This window comes from Pectinophora gossypiella, chromosome 1 (genome assembly GCF_024362695.1).
Source record: "Pectinophora gossypiella chromosome 1, ilPecGoss1.1, whole genome shotgun sequence".
NCBI lineage: Eukaryota > Metazoa > Arthropoda > Insecta > Lepidoptera > Gelechiidae > Pectinophora > Pectinophora gossypiella.
The window spans coordinates 10,899,865-10,918,860 of record NC_065404.1 but is presented as its reverse complement, the minus strand read 5'-3'; the positions used below and the strand labels follow the sequence as shown (position 1 = coordinate 10,918,860).

The window sequence follows — 18,996 nt, the reverse complement described above, 5'->3', positions numbered from 1 at the left end:
GTAAATAATAATAAAAGCAATCAAATAAAGTTAATAAAGTCACAAAAGCGTACTATGTGAATAAAATTAATGACAAAAATTATTACCTAATTTCATTATGGCTACATGATATCAACAGCACTGATTAAAAACTACAAGAAAATACGAAAAGTAAGCGACTAAAAGTGCCGATAATTTAAAAGTTATAACAAGAAGACGCAAATCGCATGCATCGTTTATTTATCATTCAAATATTCATCAATGGTATAATAGCGCTTATTAAGCAAAAGGCATCTCAACTTGGTCTTAAATTCATTGAACTTCGTAATCGTTTTTAGGCCCATTGGCAGTTTATTATATAGTTTAACTCCCTGGTAGTGAGCACTATGTCGGACAACATTCAATCGTGGATTATTTTTTTGTTGTAAGTCCTTCCTTCGCGTATTAATGCCATCTGCGGCAAATCTACAATAAGTCACGTAAAAAAAAATGAAGTCCGGTACCGGGGACGAACTGGCGCTTACCATTTAAGAAATAACTGGTGACACACAAAACCACACTCACTTCACTTTTTCTCCATTTACTCCAAAAGCCACGTGAATGTCATTTCATTTTTGTATTTCGAAAATGCGCATCTCACTCTTCTCTCTTGTACAGTTTTTCAAATTACATCGCCGGCTCCGTACGAAGGTCTAATTGAATAATTCACGAGAAGAGGGAATATACAGGCAATGAAATTTGAATGGGCTTTTAGGGAGAATTTCACGTGTTTGCATTGCACTTAGTTCTTTGTTCCTCTCTTCTCTCCGACTATATACTTACTTACTTTTTTATAGTTCGAAAAGTGTAGAAAGTTTCAGAACTCTGTTTCATACTGCCAAAGTTACAATACAACTTTCAAAGGTTGCAGTATAAATATGAAAGGTGTAGTTCCATGCTAGATTCATGATACTTCTTTTCTTTTTTTTATTTACTTACTTTCAAAATACACACACAGCCTCCGTGGACTAGTGGTTAGAGCGTTAGGCTCACGATCTGGAGGTCCGGGTTAGATTCCCGATTTCGACATAGTCGAAATCACTTCGTGAGACTGTCCTTTGTTTGGTAAGTTCTTTTCAGGCTTGAATTACTTGATTGTCCGAAAAAGTAAAATAATTCCGTGCTTCGGAAGGCACGTTAAGCCGTTCGTCCCGTCTATTAGCCGTAAGAACACCTCCACCAACCCGCATTGGTACAGCGTGGTGGAGTATGCTCCATACCCTTTCCGGTTGATTGAAGGGAGGCCTGTACTCAGCAGTGGGACGTATACAACTATACAGGCTGTTTATGTTATGTACTTTCAAAATATTACAAACGTAGACTTATATAACTCGCACTTTTATTGACGCTAAGATCAAATTAAACATAAACTTTCCCTCATTGCTCCCAAACTCCCGACTAAATAAAACACGATGCAGTACAACAATCTCGTTTTGCGTTTAATAATGCCGACTTCTTCGTCGGAAACGTAATTTGCCAGTGTTAAAATATTAAAAAGTTTAATTGTATTCCACGCCGTGTTTCATGCCCGTAAAGAAGGCAGCAGGCAACAAGGCTGTAAGGCTGATACACTATTAATGCATTGTTCGAAAACGCGAAGGTAATAAAATTTCAGCCCAGGTCGAATAATCCGGCCGACCCCGCCATAGTAATAATTTTTCGCATTGCGGATTTCAAGGAAACTTTTCACTGCTTTAGTTTTTAACTTAATCGTTGAATCTGAGTAAAGTAGATCAAGATAATTTACTGCTAAGGAGTTTTCAGTTCACTATTTCTTTCGACCCCGTGTTTAATTAAAAACCGAAGATGAAAGCGAAGTGATTATCCATTTCTCTTCTTTAAAAATAACTTTTAATTTGTGGATGTTATTTCTTTTCGTATTCACTCGATATTATTAATCTTCGATCTAATGGATATTCTACTTATTAAAAAACTGAGATATCTAATTGCATATTATATAGATGAAGACTAAAAAAAACCCATTTACAAAATCAATTTTTATTTCATGATCGAAATTGCGTCGAAAATGTCAAATCGAAACAAATCGTTCCGTGAAGAAAACTGAACACGCATCAGGAACAGCGACATAATATTTTCGTATACAGTTGAGAAATAAGACAAAATTGTCCCAGAACGGTTCAGACAGGTGAAAGGAATCCTATACAAACGGCAAATGCACTGGCGCATCATCGTTTGCCTGCAGCCGTCCCGCCCACTATCCCGATTGTCTCAGCTCCCAACTTTCCCGAACGATTCTCCAACTATTCCAGTTTCGATTTATTTAAAATACCGTACCTACCTGAACTTATTACGTTGGAGCATATGTAAAGGATTTTTTGCTGTATAAATACAAAATTAAAGTTAAATATAACCTGGATCACTTCGGGAAATATTATGATTGTTTGGCAAGGTAATTTGAAATTATAATAACTCGTTTTTAATATTGCTTTTATTAATAATTTACGTTAGTAACTTATAATTGTTTGCATTTTTTCCTTCGAGATAAATTCCTTAAATATTATATATTGAAAGAAAATATAAAATTAAACAGGCTATATGCGTCCCACTGCCAGGCACAGGCCTCCCCTCAATCAACTCCACCACGCTGTACCACTGCGGGTTGGTGAACGCGTTTTTACGGCTAATAGCCGGGACCAACGGCTTAACGTGCCCTCCAATGCAAGAAATCATCTTATTTTTCAGACAATTAAGTGATTCACGCCTGAAAAGTCCTTACCAAAGAAAGGACAGTCTTACAAAGTGATTTCGACAATGTCCCCATCGGGAATCGAACCCGTACCTCCAGATCGTGAGCCTAACGCTCTAACCACTAAATCGCAGAGGCTGTTCATTGAAAGAAATAATACCTATCCCTTAAAGTTTCAATAAACTGTTTTAGTACACATTCTTTGAATCTATACCGAGCAAGAAGCCCTTGAAGGGAACGATTAACCTTTGAGGATTGAATGTTGCCATCATATCCGCGAATCAGCGGTAAAGGTTAAGAGCAAAAAGTATTGACTTTCCTTTTAGCAGTATTTTTATTAAAAAAACTATTTAAACAACTAATAATTAATCTGACTTTTGAAAATCGATCTATCATCGGGGGTAGCGGAAACTGAGATTTATCCGTCTTTAGAAGGAGATATTTTTTTTCTTTTTTAAATCGTAAATACTTTTATAGAAGTCGAAAATCATATCACAAAAATAACTTCAAAATGTCATAGGTAAAACTATATTTAGTTATGTACCTTTTAAGGTCGGTAACCGGAAATATATTACGTACTAACGTTCACTGATCATTAGATCATTAATTATACACCGAAAGGTATATAACATGAGGGGGTGCCATATTAAATGGTCATCACTAATTTAAGAGCCACGCTCTTGTCGGTGTAACATTCTCCATTCTTGTCTATCTAAGGCCAATGAGGGATTTTCCAATCGACGTTCCCCAAACACACGATAGATGGCGCTGTTCACTTTTAACGTAATAATTACCTATTTTCTCATTGCTGGGGTACATAATTATTCAAAAATGTAATGTAATGGCAGAAGCATAATATAAAACTAATTGTCGCTTGATATTTGGGTCACATTATGTATAGAATGATGTTGCTACATATATTGCTTCTCTTTATTTTGAGCAGGATAGCTGTAATAAAAAGGGTCATCATAATACCCAAAAACAAAAATAAAAGATGCATATGCCTGTTATCCATGAAATTAGAAGTTTAAACGAAGAAAAAACTTAACAACGCCATCTATCGTGTTTTAGGGAACGCCGATTGGAAAGTCCCTTATTGTTTCACTTCCTTATAAGACACGACGTTCGCCTTCTCTTTAAACTGTTCAATGTAAGCTCTTCTTGGTCTTCCCCTTCCTCTGTTGCTTTGTAGCTTGTAATAAATGGTACATGAATAATAATATACAAACGATATAAATATAAGTATATAATATTCATGATTTATTTCAATGACGGTTATTTACATGGTTTAGTCTACAGCGAGCACTCGTCTCTTATTGATACAATAATACTTATTTACAAAAGCTTCCTTTTATAATATACATTTCATAAAATAATGACTGATATTGCAATAATAAAATAACATAGTATTCAAATAGCATTTTATCACATTCCTCAAAAATATCGTAAAATTTCTATTGCGATATTTCAGCTGTATTTTATTTATAGCCTTATTGGAGTTTCGCTCGGCGTCTCTATACATTGGATACAAATCCTAAAGTTTAGAATGATAAGAATACTATTTGTTTGGCAATACTTTCTTTGAAATTTAAAATAGTTAATATCGTTCCGACACGTAAAATATCTTTGGAAATGCGTCACATCTCACGTTCGCATCTTAATTACGAATACCTGTACAATTCGTTAACATAAACGCTACATGAAGTTATTTTAGCATGTATCTTATTATGTATTTAGTAATACTTCCGAGTGGATAGGGTAAGTAGGAAACTTCACTCGCAGTACCAAGTAGTTCTCCGACTTTTCTTGTCTCCCGCCCTCCGGACCTCGCCTGGCACTCCTCGGAGGGAATTGTCTATAACCAAAGAAAACATTACATATTATCATAAGTTGTAAATAAGACATGTGAAACCCCGTTTTTTCCAAACGACTATATTAGTGTTAAAAGACCCAATACCAAACATAGTCCATAAATAATAAGAAATACCTAAATTCAAAATGAAACACTTCTTCAAAAATAAAACCAGGAAGAATCCACACTGTGTGAAAAATAAAAATCTACAATACAAGGACGAGCACAAAGGAAAGAACCCACAAAAAGCAAAGGTAAGAAAAACGAACGCTAAAAGTAAGTATGTACTTATTAAAATAATTTGGAAGATTGCCTAAAGTACTGACCCACTTAACAATTCATTGGTGTAACTTCACGCAAACGAAACCATCTAACGGACCTGAGGGCAAGAAGATTTGGACTGCATTTACTGAAGAATGTGCACGGAAATGTAACGAAGGTGAGGTAATCAATACACTAAACAGAAACTAGTTTCAATTTACCTGTGAAGTATTCAAGTTGTGAGGTAAATTACCAACCTCATCAACCCTGGTGTCAGGGTTATTATTGAGCCGCCAAAGGCCCGTGATATGGCTCATGTAACGACTACTTACATCAGTAAGTAGTAACCTGGACCAACGGCTTAACGTGCCTTCCAAAGCACGGATCATCTTACTTTTTGGATGATCAGGTGATCAGTCTGTAATGTCCTAACCAAACTAGGGATCACAAAGTGATTTTTGGGATATGTCCCCACCGGGATTCGAACCAGGGACCCCCGGATCGTGAGCCCAACGCTCAACCACTGAACCACGGAAGTCATCTGACAACGAGCAAATGTACATCTTGTTCTTCGTATGGGTTGTGACGTCAATGACTGACCCCATCAACTCTGGTGTCAGGGTTACTATTAACGAATGGTTTGGGTTAGATTGAAAATGGGCTGTTAGCGATTGTAATATTCAAAAAAGGAATCTTAAAAGGCAAAATGCTGTGGAGAATGATCGAAACCTTTAAACATCTGAGTCTGCTGCCAATCCCAATAGGTAAGTGTTATGAGAAAATTTGGTAGCATCAAAATCTTTACTTTTAAACAATTGATACTTTTTGTTATGAGACAATACAGATGTTTGCTAAACATTTCTATTGTTTGAACTTGGACTGGAATTTCGTCATGTAGCCGTTTAACCTCTGGGGGCATGTTTACAATAGACCGAGTTGCAGTCCTGGCAGATTTCGCCTTTCAATGCAACGTAAATAGGATTACATGCCGTAACAAGAAATATGAATAATAAATTCCATAGAGCTCGCAAAGCAGAGCGCGTCTTCTGAATAATCTACCTTGGTCCCTTTACTGTTTGTGGGTAGATTCCTATTTCCATTGGTAGGTAGCGCCGCTATTTACAAATAGAATGTACAGTCATGAGCATTATCATGTACCCACTTTAAAACCCTGTCGCACTAACTTATTTGACATTTAATGAGATTTACATTTCAATTTGTCACAAAAGTTAATGTGACATGGTATCAAAATGTATACATGTTAGTACCAGTGACCGTACTCCTACCAATAGAGTATACTCTTGTTGTTAGTTTGATTTCGATCAGGTTAACCTTTAAGTAGTTCGGCTGTTCTTCCATCAGCCATTATTCATCAAACATCTTTCATCTTTTTTTTCTTTTAGCTGATATTTAACCTAAAATACTAACCTAAAACCTACATTTCGGAGTCGTAGAGGCTCCGTGACCATACATCATCATTCTGTTGTATATTTATTATATTTACTTACATTTGTCATCATTTCTATCATCTCCGGACTCCTGGCTGTTCATGGACACCATTGAAATCCTTTTCTTTCGCTCCTGTAGCAGTAGTTCTGAAATAAGAAATTACATTTAATATTAATTTAAAACCAAAAAAAACAATCTACGTCATATCCCTTCTTCATGACATACCCTGAATTGTTATAAGCAGGTGTACCAAATCTACGTTTATCTTTACTTCAACTCCAACAAATTTTGATAACATATCGTTTAAATACATCTAAAATGGATGTGAGCATCTTTGTTATTTATAACAACAAAACATGTTTATCTCATGAGAAATCTTCCTGTCTCAAATTGTATTTGGATTCCCATCATCATCAGCCGTATGACGCCCACTGCTGGGCATAGGCCTCCCCCAAGGATCTCCACGACGATCGGTCCTGCGCTGCCCGCATCCAGCGGCTTCCCGCGACCTTCACCAGATCGTCGGTCCACCTTGTAGCGGGCCTACCCACTGAGCGTCGTCCGACACGTGGTCGCCACTCCAGAACCTTTCCGCCCCAACGGCCATCGGTTCTCGTCGCTATGTGTCCTGCCCACTGCCACTTCAGCTTTGCAATTCTTCGAGCTATGTCGGTGACTTTAGTTCTCCTGCGGATCTCCTCATTTCTGATTCGATCGAGCAGGGAAATACCGAGCATAGCTCTCTCCATTGCCCGCTGAGCGACACCGAGCCTCCTCACGAGACCCATAGTAAGCGGCCACTCGTTCCTTTTCAATCTTCATACCTAATTATTGCAATCAAATATGTAATAAGTAGTATGTACTACATCGTTAAATTACTTAGTCTACGAATAGGGTATTTGAATAGGTCAAACATAAATTATAAAATGCTAATTTAGAAATAAAAGCCACTCTAAGATGATAAAATATCAATCACATTTTTCTTTTTGTCTTATTATATCATACATGATGTACATGTACATATTATATCATGTGTTCTATGCAAGGAGGCTCGTCACAGCGCCAAAACAACTTAGTACAAGTAGATATATTTCTTATTGCTTATCTCAGGCAAGTCGTGGAAGAAATGTATACCTACTTACATGCTTGTAAAGGATTTATTGTGGCATTTTAATTATGAATTAAGTAACAAAGAGTACGACGTTTGAGCGCGTTTATTGGGGCCTTTGCCGGCTCAATAACCTTGACACCAGGATTACTGAAAATTTTAAATCCACCTCACAACCCACAAAAAATCTACGGCGTAATTACCACAGGTATGAACCTTGGTAGTAAGTAGCTAATATATTCGAAGGCCGCACCTGACTAAATGGAGCCTGATAATCTGATAAAAGCAGCCGATAACTGATATATTTCCAAGAATACACTGAACAACCTTTACATCGAACTGACTGTTACACTATTATAATCGTTTACAAGCGATTTCAACGAATTGATATAAAGATAAACCACACTGGACATAATACGATGGACCATTACTGATCACTAGTCACTTTAAGGCACTTCATATCCATTTCAGAACTTCATAATAAAAGTGGTAAATGTGGAGGCAGCAAGAGAAGTGTGACACGATCGAAGCAAATGGAATTCCATAGTCTCTGCTTACCCCGATGGGCAATATGCGTGAGTTTATGTATGTATGTATAATAAAAGTGACTTGTTTTCTTCTGATTATTTGTGTCTCGAAGCACCTCTTTAGATATTAAATGGGTATATGTATGTATGTATTTATTTTTATATATTTCTATTTTATTTTTATTTATTTATTTTACTTTTATTTGTTTTTTTTTATTTATAGTATTTATTATTTTATACTAGATGTTGCACTGTCCCGCACCAAATTGTAATAATGTTTCCTATCCACTGGTTGCCTGGAAGAAATTGCTGCTTAGCAATAAGGCCGCCAGATTGTACTGTATCTATCTTCATCTGTGTGAATCTGTTTTGTATGTTGTGTGCAATAAAGTATATTTGATTTGATTTGATTTGATATTACATACATACATATAACACGCCTTTTTCGCACCGGGGTAAGCAGAGACTATATAATTCCATTTGCCTCGATCCTGACACACTTCTCTTGCTTCCTCCACATTCGTCATTCATTAATTTTTCATTTGCTTTAGATATTACAAGCTTAAGTTTACGTATATATGTATCAGTCCATATAACAATGATGAACGATACGCCAAATATTTTAATACCTACCATTCAGACAATTGTTTCGTACGTCTTAGAAATATGGTCTTATCCATAGGCTTAAAAGAGATATTGGCCCCGATTCCTGCAAACACCGCCTAATTTTATTTTAAGTTATATCCGTCATTTTCATATCCGTCGAAAAGGAAAGGGACGGATGATTCACAGCTCTTAATTTTAGGAAGAATGAGTAAATGAATGTGTCGGGTTATTGACTGATGTAAAATTTTTAGACGGTTGGTTTAGATTTGTGCTTAAAATTGACGTGTGTTCCATAAATTTTATGCTTGTCAATTACCCGTCCCTTTCCTTTTCGGTGGATAAGAAAATGACAGATATAACTTAAAATAAAATTAGATGGTATTTACAGGAATTAGCACCAATGTTAAAATCATGTGCCTGCAGGGCTCGTGACGTTGGTTTATCAGAAGATCAACTAGTGTCATATATATGATAGATTATTTTTTTTTCTATTGAGCTCATCAATGACCCTTTAAGTACCTTATATAAAACAACAAAACATTAAACATTTTATTAGATTTAAAAGGATGGCCAGACCCGTTACTAATACTACATTTAAACTGCTACATTCAAAGCTAGTACTTATTAAACAAGAAGGAAATTTCTACTCTCTTACGAAATAATATTTAACACATATAATATTTTTGTAAGGTAATAATTAATTAGGTAATTAATATGTGACTTGGTGTGTTTATTATATGAAACTATGGATGGGACATGTCATTATTATTTTGAGTATTTTTATATATGGAATGATGAATGATATTATGTAATGACTATTATCGAATTCTGAAATTATCAATAATTTTTTATTTTTTTATTTAATCAGTCTCTATACCATAAAAAAAATATTCGTCTTTGAAAAAGTAGGTATTACTCGTACTAATATAATATAGATATTACATCATATAAGTTCTATGCAACGAGGCAAACACAGCGCCAAAAAACTTAGTATAAGTAGGTATATTTCTTAATGCTTATCTCAGGCAAGTCGTGGAAGAAATGTATAAGTACCTACATACATGTTTGTAAAAGATAAACAAAGACGAAACAAGTATTATTCATGAAACGACAATAAAGACGGTAATATATCGCCGGGTATATACTCAGAATTGTCGTAATGTTCACAAATAGAAGCAATACAAATACGTAGCCGACGTCAAGTTATCAATTTAAAACTATTGATTGTTCAGAAAAACAAGTATTTACTAGTACATCGACTGAGATAAAAGTACATTTTACTTTAGATAGATGATAATGCATGCATATTTGGGTTGAAAGTTCTCTGTATCTCCGGTAGAGCAAATCGATCGTCTCATTAAGACATTCAAATAACGTACACCTCTACAAATTAATATATCCCGTGGTTTTATATCAATATGGGCCACAAATTATAACTGTTACATCGATAAATAAAAACGTTGAGTACCTAATGTTAGTTGTTTTTAAGGATTTAGAAAAAACTCATATAAAACATTTTCTTTTTTAATTGTAAAACCATTATGAACGTCTTGTAGAGAGATAATACCTATTATTTTAATATGTTTATTTAATAAGTGCATGCCATCAAAAATTACTCTAATTACTATTACTCTATTAAATCAGTCAAGGTCCTGCATGTCACCGGTTTGCTTCTCAACCGGGCAGCGAGCGCCAAATCGAATAATACCTCATTAGTATTTATAAACAACATAATATAGCACAATTGGCTTGATAGCGCGCGGCTATATGACTCGCTTCCTATCACGTTGGTCTAACAGAAAGTTCAGGTGAAGAGTGGGCTCCCAGTTTATCTTTGAGATGGATGAACCTCTAGCGCAATTGAGAATATATAGCAAACTAGCAGAGCTTGTCAGTATTCAGAGGTGGAGGCCAAGAGTCCTAGTACGGCATTGAAATAGACTATTCTGGGCGCCATCACATTTGCGTCAGACAAAGTACTGCGGAGCGAAAGGCAAGAGGGAAACCACTGCCCTATTTGTCCCTAAAAAGTAGCATGGAGAATGCTACACCGACAAGAGCGTGGCTCTTAAATTAGTGATGAAATGATGAGCAGAGCTTATAATTTGTTTGTTATTAATTCTTTTTATAAACATAATCAATATGGTCAGACACAATCCAAAGCTAATGGTGAGGGCCATTATCGTTCGATTATCAACACGTTTGGTGACGCCTTGTTTAGCGTGATAATAAGTTAGGTATGTCTTTCATCGACCGGTTATAGGTGACAGTGTCGATGCAATAGGACGCGATGTCGCGCATCACAATGCCAATGCCTCGGTCACCGCATGATTCACATATACGAGTTATAAGCCGAGAACGTGTTTACATTTATTTCGTAGACAAAAGCCTATTGTGCTATTTGAGGAAATGGCAATTGTCGCTAAATAGCTGTGAAGTAACAAAGAAACGCGTTACCAGTAAGATTTAAACACCAGTTTGTGCTTATCAGTCTAACTAATCTGCGCCAGGCATTGTAAGCGTGAGTTCAAATCGCACTTTCGTTGTAGCGTTCCCTCGTGTTATCTAATTTTCCGAAAGGAAAAGTCGTTTTCAATCTAAATGCGTAAGCCCATGCATAACGTAACCGAGCAAAACGGAGGGCTTAAGGAAGAAAATATTACACCGGAATCATTGTAACGATGCGAGCCGCGCGTTGTTGATACTAAAATATAACAAAACAATTTAATTTAAGGCAGTGTGAGAATGTGAACTATATTGCGGATAATGCAAATGGTGAGTTTACAAAACAAATGTAAGCAACAAAAACTTGGCGTTCGCGTTCCCACAGACGCAGTGCGGTGCATGTGCAAGTGCACTGTCCAATAAAAAACGCAGTCGTCGACCCCGCGCGTCACGCCACGATAACGTCGCATCACGCTCCTTCCGCCACGAGGAGCGAGGAGTGTACTCAATCATACTGGATGGAGCATTACCACTATTTATAGTCTCAAGTATAAGATTACTAACCAATATATGCGCGACTTCGTGGGGTTTCGACACTTTTAAAAGTATTATTGAACCCAATTATTATAATTCCGCTGTCGATAAAATACATTTTTATTTGTTGATCATGGTTGTAAAGCATTCACCTATTGTGTGTAAAATTTCGGTGTTCTATTCTGAAATCCCAAAATGGTGGCTAATCTTAGATGGACTCCTATTCGTGTCCAGATCTCCAAGGGTCGTTGTCATTGAACGTAGTAAGTATATATTATTTAGAGCTAAGACAATTCAGGCCTTCTTGCCTTGCCAGTCCCACTTCCGATGATTTCTTCGACCCATGCCCGTCACGTACACTGGGGAGCAGATGACGTTCAATTAAAAAGTTTGTTCGCATTAACTATGAGGGAATTAGTTCCCCGCGTGCGTGCCAGATGGAATCAACGAGGCCCTTTACAAAGACTGAATTAACCTTATATTGAGATGGCACTTGAATTAACTTGATGATAGCAACATAAGGCAGTATTGTACGTGTTATGTGATACTCTGCTTGTTGATAGAGACTTTGTAACTTGTTAGTCACACACTATAGTTTACACCGTTCAATGGGAATTGTTATGACGAACGGATATTATGAAACAATTACGGTTGGGGAAATCCGGAAGCTTTTTTTTTAATTGAAGAATGTACATAAGTAAGTATATTACTTTCAAGTGATGTGTTCCGTTACAACTGCCAAACTGAATCAGATTTTCAAAACTGCTTGACAATAACCGGTGTGACAGATGAAGACCACAGACATACATTTACTTAAATTACCAGTACTTAATGGATAGTAAGAATCATCACTAATTTAAGAGCCACGCTCTTGTCGGTGCAGCATTCTCCATGCTACTTTTTTGGGAAAAATACGGCAGTGGTTTCCCTCTTGCCTTCCGCGCCGCAATACTCTGTCTGACGTGAGTAAACTATTTCAAAGCCGTACTAGGACTCCTGTCCTCCGGCTCTGAATAGTACCGACAGTTACTGCTATAGTAATAGTAATATAAGAATAATATTATAATATTAGTTGGGATAATGCTTGACTCGCGTTGTGGGGTCACAAATTCAAATCCTGCACGGGCTTATTTTCCAATTTGTTTTCGATTTCGTGTTAGAATATTTCGTTTTAGAAGACAAACTTAGTGAGAAAACAAATGAAAAATAAAGTTACTATTTACAAAAAACTGTCCATCCAAACATGGACTAGTCATCATGTTTTCGGAGATACGTGGTATAATCTGGTTTTAAAGCCAAACAGGCAGTCGCTTTTTTAAAAATACCGGACCCGGGAATAACGAGATAACTAGGGAGATGATATTCTTCTATCGTATGGGTTGTGAGGTGGAGTACCAACCCCATCCACCCTGGTGTCAGGGTTACTATTGAACCGCCAAAGGCCTCTGACATGGCTCATGTAACGACTACAGTAAGTAGTAACCGGGACCAACGGCTTAACGAAGAAGATGATGATTATTAGAAATTAAATTATAAGCTATTGCCCATTACCAGTAGGTCAATGGTAACCCTGACACAAGGGTTGATGAGGTTGGTAATCCACCTCACAACCCACACGAGAGAAGAAGAAGTAGGTACACGAAAAAGTAAAAATATTCAATCATACAACAAACATGAGTTATTTGAGTGAAATAGTAGTACAATGTCATAACCAATGGCCATAACTCATGTCGGTTGTAATAACAGTTGTTGTAGGTACCTACGTATATATATCTACCTACCTATCAAGTCGTTACGCAATATTGAATTGTATTTTCATTATGCAAAAACTGATAACATTAAAGAAGGTTGAAATACAATACAATACAACAACGTCGACAATTACGTGTAAGTACCACATATATGTATAATTACACTGTACTAAAAGATTATATTTGACAAAATAAATAAACCTACAAAAATACAGAAACAAAAGAGAAGCAGAGAGTACATTAGGCGACTTTATTGCCAAGTAACAATCTTTTCCAGGCAACCTTTAGAAACAAAAAAAAATTAAGCATGATAGGTGAAACCCGCGAAAATGATAAGTCTATGGAAATGTTTAAAACGGAAGATCGGAAAATAAAATGACTTTTATAAGTACGTCATAGAATACCTATATCCCATACCTACTCTCACTATCTCATAATTTCCATAACCAATCGACCTAAACTATAAGTTGATATTTATTGCGTTCCTAAAATGCTGACATAACAATTTTTATAGTCTGTATAACTTTATCATTGAACTAGATCTGTACAGGGTTAGACGAAGGGAATCATGTTAGTTTTACTGTTTTATGTATTCTGTTTACGACGGAACTCTCAAAATGCGGGTGTCTGTATTGTGTAACTTACAAACTCGAATTGACATAGCAGCAGATTAATTATTGTATATGTTATGCATGACGTAGTGTATCGTCGCGTTTAGTACAAATACATACATAAACTCACATCCGAGAATCCTTAACGGGTAGGGCAGAGTTACAAGTAATCATAAAACAATTTGCAACTACTATCTATCTATGTAGTTTTTAGATGGATATGAAGAGATGGACATACTTTCTGATAAAAATAGACTTTTGATTACCAAAACCTTCCGATGCTTGATGAGATAAAAGCCATATTGAATTTCTTTTCAAATGTAATATAAATCGTTTCTATACACACTTACAATTTATTTCTTTCATCGAACGAAAAAATCCCAGTAAATATTCTGTAGGTTGTTGCGGGGGAGTAAATCGATAATGCTGAGCGCATTAATAATTAAATACACTCATGATTATTTATTTATGATAAACTATTTATATACAAGGATATAGACCCACGTCCATACTCCGTATCGTCTTTAAATAGATACGGTCTACTTCTGTAACAAGTCCCATATTCCATCTAACTTAACACATTTTTAGACTCGTTAAGGCGTTGGTCCCGGTTACTGCTTACTGATGTAAGTACGTAGTCGTTACATGAGTCATGTGAGGGGCCTTTGGCGGCTCAATAATAAGCCTAACACCAGGGTTGATGAGGTTGGCAATCCGCCTCACAATCCATACCGATAGAAGAAGAGAAGAGAGTCGAATACGGGATAAGATATAATTTCAGATTATAACTTACTTATAAACATTTCTACACTCGTGCCCATACTCAAAACACGGTTACAGGATTACTCTAGTATTACAATGATATACAGGGTGTTACTAACATCGTAACGAAAAATTTAAGGGATGATTCAGACCATAATTCTGATACTGAGACCATGAGTTCATATCAAGTGGAATTTTTCGTCGCAAAAGTATAGAACTGTAAATTCGACAGGAAATTCCACTTGATATAAACTCAGAATCACGGTCTGAATCATCCCCCTTAGTATTCGTTACGATGTCACTAACACCCTGCAAGTATAGTACAATTATGAATACAATAATCTAATTTAATCGCTGTCTGAATTTACAGACCAAACTGGTAAAGGTCAGAATACCAAATGTGAAAGGGCAACCATCCGACAGCTCTCGTGTTTCCTATTAGGCAGCATCGATTGCGTATCTATTTAAATACTTACGACAAAGTATTTTAGAATTTACCGCTTGAAACGTACCTAAAAATAGTACGAATATCTATTTATAGGTACAGCTTATTTGTGCCCTTACGGATGTTTAAGTCAAATCTATACGTTTTTGACCCATTTCAAAAGTCACCGGGTTCCATTCGCACCGTTCCAAGCACAACGAGGTGCGAAAGATCCATTCAAAAACAGCATTAGTCGAATCGCATCGCAGTCCGAACCGCTTATAGTCAGTGAAGACTAAGGACCCATCGAGCCGCCAAAGGCCCCTGATATAGCTCATGTAACGACTACTTACTTACATCAGTAAGTAGTAACCGGGATCAATGGCTTAACGTGCCTTCCGAAGCACGGATCCTCTTACTTTCGGACAATATGGTGATCAGCCAATAGTATCCTAAACAAACTAGGGACCACAAAGTAATTTTTGTGATATATCCCTATCGGGAATCAAACCCGGGACCTCTGGATCGTGTGCCCAACGCTCAACCACTGGACCATGAAGGTCGTTTTCAATGACCCAATTTTCCGCCGCGTATGTGTACCGATCCTGTATGTGAAGAGCATAAAGATATCTTACCTTTTTTCTGCATAGCTTGCTCCCACAGTAGCGAAGTGATTTCTTCGACCCAAGAGTTCCTTATGTTAGGCTCTCTGGTCTCCAACTTGTAGGACTTGAGGTTCCTCTTCTTATACCAGATAGTGAACTTGTGGTTGTCATGCTCCTTGGCCGTGATGCCCAGGTCGTCCACGGGAATGTGGTCTTTGTAGATGAAGAACTCTACCGTCAGTTGCTGGAAATTAACAAGTAAAATGTTTACACATATTATCTTTTTCTTCTACTGTGTGGATTGTGAAGTGGATTATCAACCTCAGCAACCTTGGTATCAGGGTTATTATTGGGCCGCCAATGGCCTCTGACATGGCTTATGAAACGACTAAATACATCAGTAAGTAATAACCGCGCGTAACTGCTTAACTTGGCTTCCGAAGCATAGATCATCTTACTTTCGGACAATCAGGTGATCAGCCTGTGATGTCCTAACCAAACTAAGGTTCACAAAGTGATTTCCGCGATAATGTCCCCACCGGGATTGGAATCCGGGACCTCCGGATCGTGAGCCCAACGCTCAAACCACTGAACCACAGAGGCCGTTCAATATTATATAATATTACACACTACTGAATGTTCGTGTCTTCTTTCCGTGTTGATTTTAACTTTGCTTTTTATTTTATTTTATTTTGATAACTTTAATACGATGACAAGTGTAATCTAGTTAGCTCATGACACCTAAATACATCAGTAAGTAGTAACCGCGCCCAACTACTTAACTTGACTTCCGAAGCATAAATCATTTTCTTTCGAACAATCAGGTGATCAGCCTGTGATGTCCTAACCAAACTAGGGTTCAGAAAATGATTTCCGCGATAATGTCCCCACCGGGATTGGAATCCGGGACCTCCGGATCATAAGCCCAGCACTCAACCACTGGACCTTATAGGCCGTTAATATTAGACATACTATTAGAAATAATTAAGAAGGTACAGCGAGCGATAAGTCGTCAGAAACCAAGCGTATCTTTCTATGTCTTATGTCTCGAGAAATCTGTTACCACACTGTCACTAAAGAGGTTACCAACCAAAATTCTATACCGGTACGGGACGCTTGGATTGACAACCATTCGTATCTACGAGTTTCCAAGTGTACTATAATCTGTAGACATAGATCCCATCTAACCATAACAATCACAATAGGTATCTCTAGATAATTATAACATCCTGTGTTTTGAGTTGAAATAATACATATAACCTTGATTTACCTAAATATAACAAATTCGTGTAATAATAATTCGTGCGCTAATTCCTGTACATACCATCTAATTTTATTTTAAGTTATATCTGTCATTTTCTTATCCGCCGCAAAGGAAAGGGACGGGTAATCGACAAGTCAATTTTAAGCACAAATCTAAAACAACCCTATAAAAATTTTACATTGGCTAATAGGTAACCCGACAGAATTAAGTTGACAGCACACGTCAAACGGTTTGCATACCAGCGAGATACCTTTTTGATTCACCCGGGTTATTCATTCATTTACTCATTCTTCCTAAAATTAAGAGCTGTCAATCATCCGTCCTTTTCCTTTTCGGTGGATAAGAAAATGACGGGTATAACTTAAAGTAAAATTAGGAGGTGTCTGCAGGAATTGGGGCGTATATATATCATAAATTAACTATGAAGTCCTACTTGTCACTCGCATAAAAAAATCGCTCGCAATTCGTCCAACCACAAAATGACCCAAAAAGTATGAGGTATTCTACGAAATGGAAACACTAACCTAAAACCTATTCATTCCAGCTGTGAGCCCGTGGCGATTGGCAAAACGAACCAGAGTCCCAATCTGTGTCTATACGAGTTAAACAGTTACTGAGTGCAAACACCTCCTTTGATCGGGCAAACGTACCGGTACCGGGCATAGTGAGGATTCAGTTCGGAATAGTTGGACTGTAGCATTCACACAAATACGCTGCTTGTATAGAAGAACAATTTTGGCCATTATACGAATATGAAAATCCAACAAAATCGAATCTTTATTGCACACAACAAATGATCCTCCAGTTTGAGTTGGAAATGCGTCTTATCTTAGAAGTACAATATTATCGCTAAAGTAACAATTTCCTCCAGGAAACCTTAAGCATAGAATATATTATATTCGCCTTTTGCAGGATGATTTTTTATGTTTTGTTTCTTTTCTGTGCAATAAAGGATTATTGGATTGTACCTCTTTTTCTTGATTCTGTCATCCACTTGGGTATTATTTGGATTGGAGCTTCGAATATACAGGCTGTTAGTGACATCGTAACGAATACTGAGGGGAATGATTCAGACCGTGATTCTGAGTTAATATCAGGTGGAATTTTCCGTCGCAAAATTACTAACACCACAGGGTGTTAAACGTTACATTAGGTTATATACAGATATAACCTAATGATTGGTCAGTAGATACATTTTAAAGAGAGCCCTGTTCACAACTGTTGATGGACACAAGCTATAGAGTTTAAATAGATATATTTCTTTTATTATCATTTTGACACTTCTTTTAGTGAGATATACCTGAAATACCAAGCATAATAAAAATGCACTGTGAAATGAAATACTCCAACTATCAAGACCGTATCGCTCGACATAGAAGTCAGAAATTTTAAATATAAGTACTTATTCACAGACGGAGTAACGCTTCCGCGAATATCAGCATCGCAAACATAACTTTTAAATCGTAAATTTAGTTTTCATAAAACTTATGTTATTTAAACTATGCGCATTCCTTCGTTTTCGGTAAATGATTAGTTTTTTAAATATTTCGTAGTGGGTAAATGAATTCAGTAGATTTTATTTTCCACCTTACAGCTTATAGAAGTAAAGTGACTTATCGTCACCTTATAGAAAAACCACATAACCGTCTTTTTGAAAAATCACATTCGGGTGTCATTTTTGTTAACAAACCTCGCAATAGACAAGCTGTCTTAATTCAGGTAAAAAAAAATGTTGTCTCAGTTTTTACCCGAATTTGAATTGAATGAAATGGAAGTTTTTGTTGAAGAAAATCACCTCAGAATGTGATTCTTCAAAAAGGTGCTTAAATAGTTTATACGTTAAGACAACGTTATAGATGTATATTCTCACATCAACTCCATCGTTTGATGGATTTCGATATAATATTACATTTATTTGTCAATCACAGCTAATCAACCTACTGGTACTCAAATTACACATTACAACAGAAGAGCCGCTTTCATCCACAGTCGAGTCAATAAAGCAGTAAAATAGAAACCTTTATGTACTGTACCACCAAATCATTTCTCTTTTGCGCACACGCATGAAGGCT

General features: G+C 36.7%; 1 protein-coding gene across 2 annotated transcripts in view; it reads right to left on the bottom strand.

Moving 5' to 3' along the window:
• Positions 1 to 3,958: 3,958 nt before the first annotated feature.
• Positions 3,959 to 18,996, bottom strand: part of LOC126368898 (FYVE, RhoGEF and PH domain-containing protein 3-like) — a 34,284-nt gene continuing 19,246 nt past the window's right edge. Inside the window, exons 6-9 of one of the 2 annotated variants that reach the window (XM_050013133.1) lie at positions 15,691 to 15,904; positions 6,347 to 6,433; positions 4,904 to 4,956; positions 3,959 to 4,580 (exon numbers count right to left, since the gene is read on the bottom strand). In XM_050013133.1, the coding sequence (XP_049869090.1) occupies positions 4,916 to 4,956; positions 6,347 to 6,433; positions 15,691 to 15,904 (342 nt within the window). In that variant the 3' untranslated portion in view covers positions 3,959 to 4,580; positions 4,904 to 4,915. The remainder of the gene's footprint in view (positions 4,581 to 4,903; positions 4,957 to 6,346; positions 6,434 to 15,690; positions 15,905 to 18,996) is intronic. The other variant, XM_050013124.1, reaches the window with a different exon arrangement.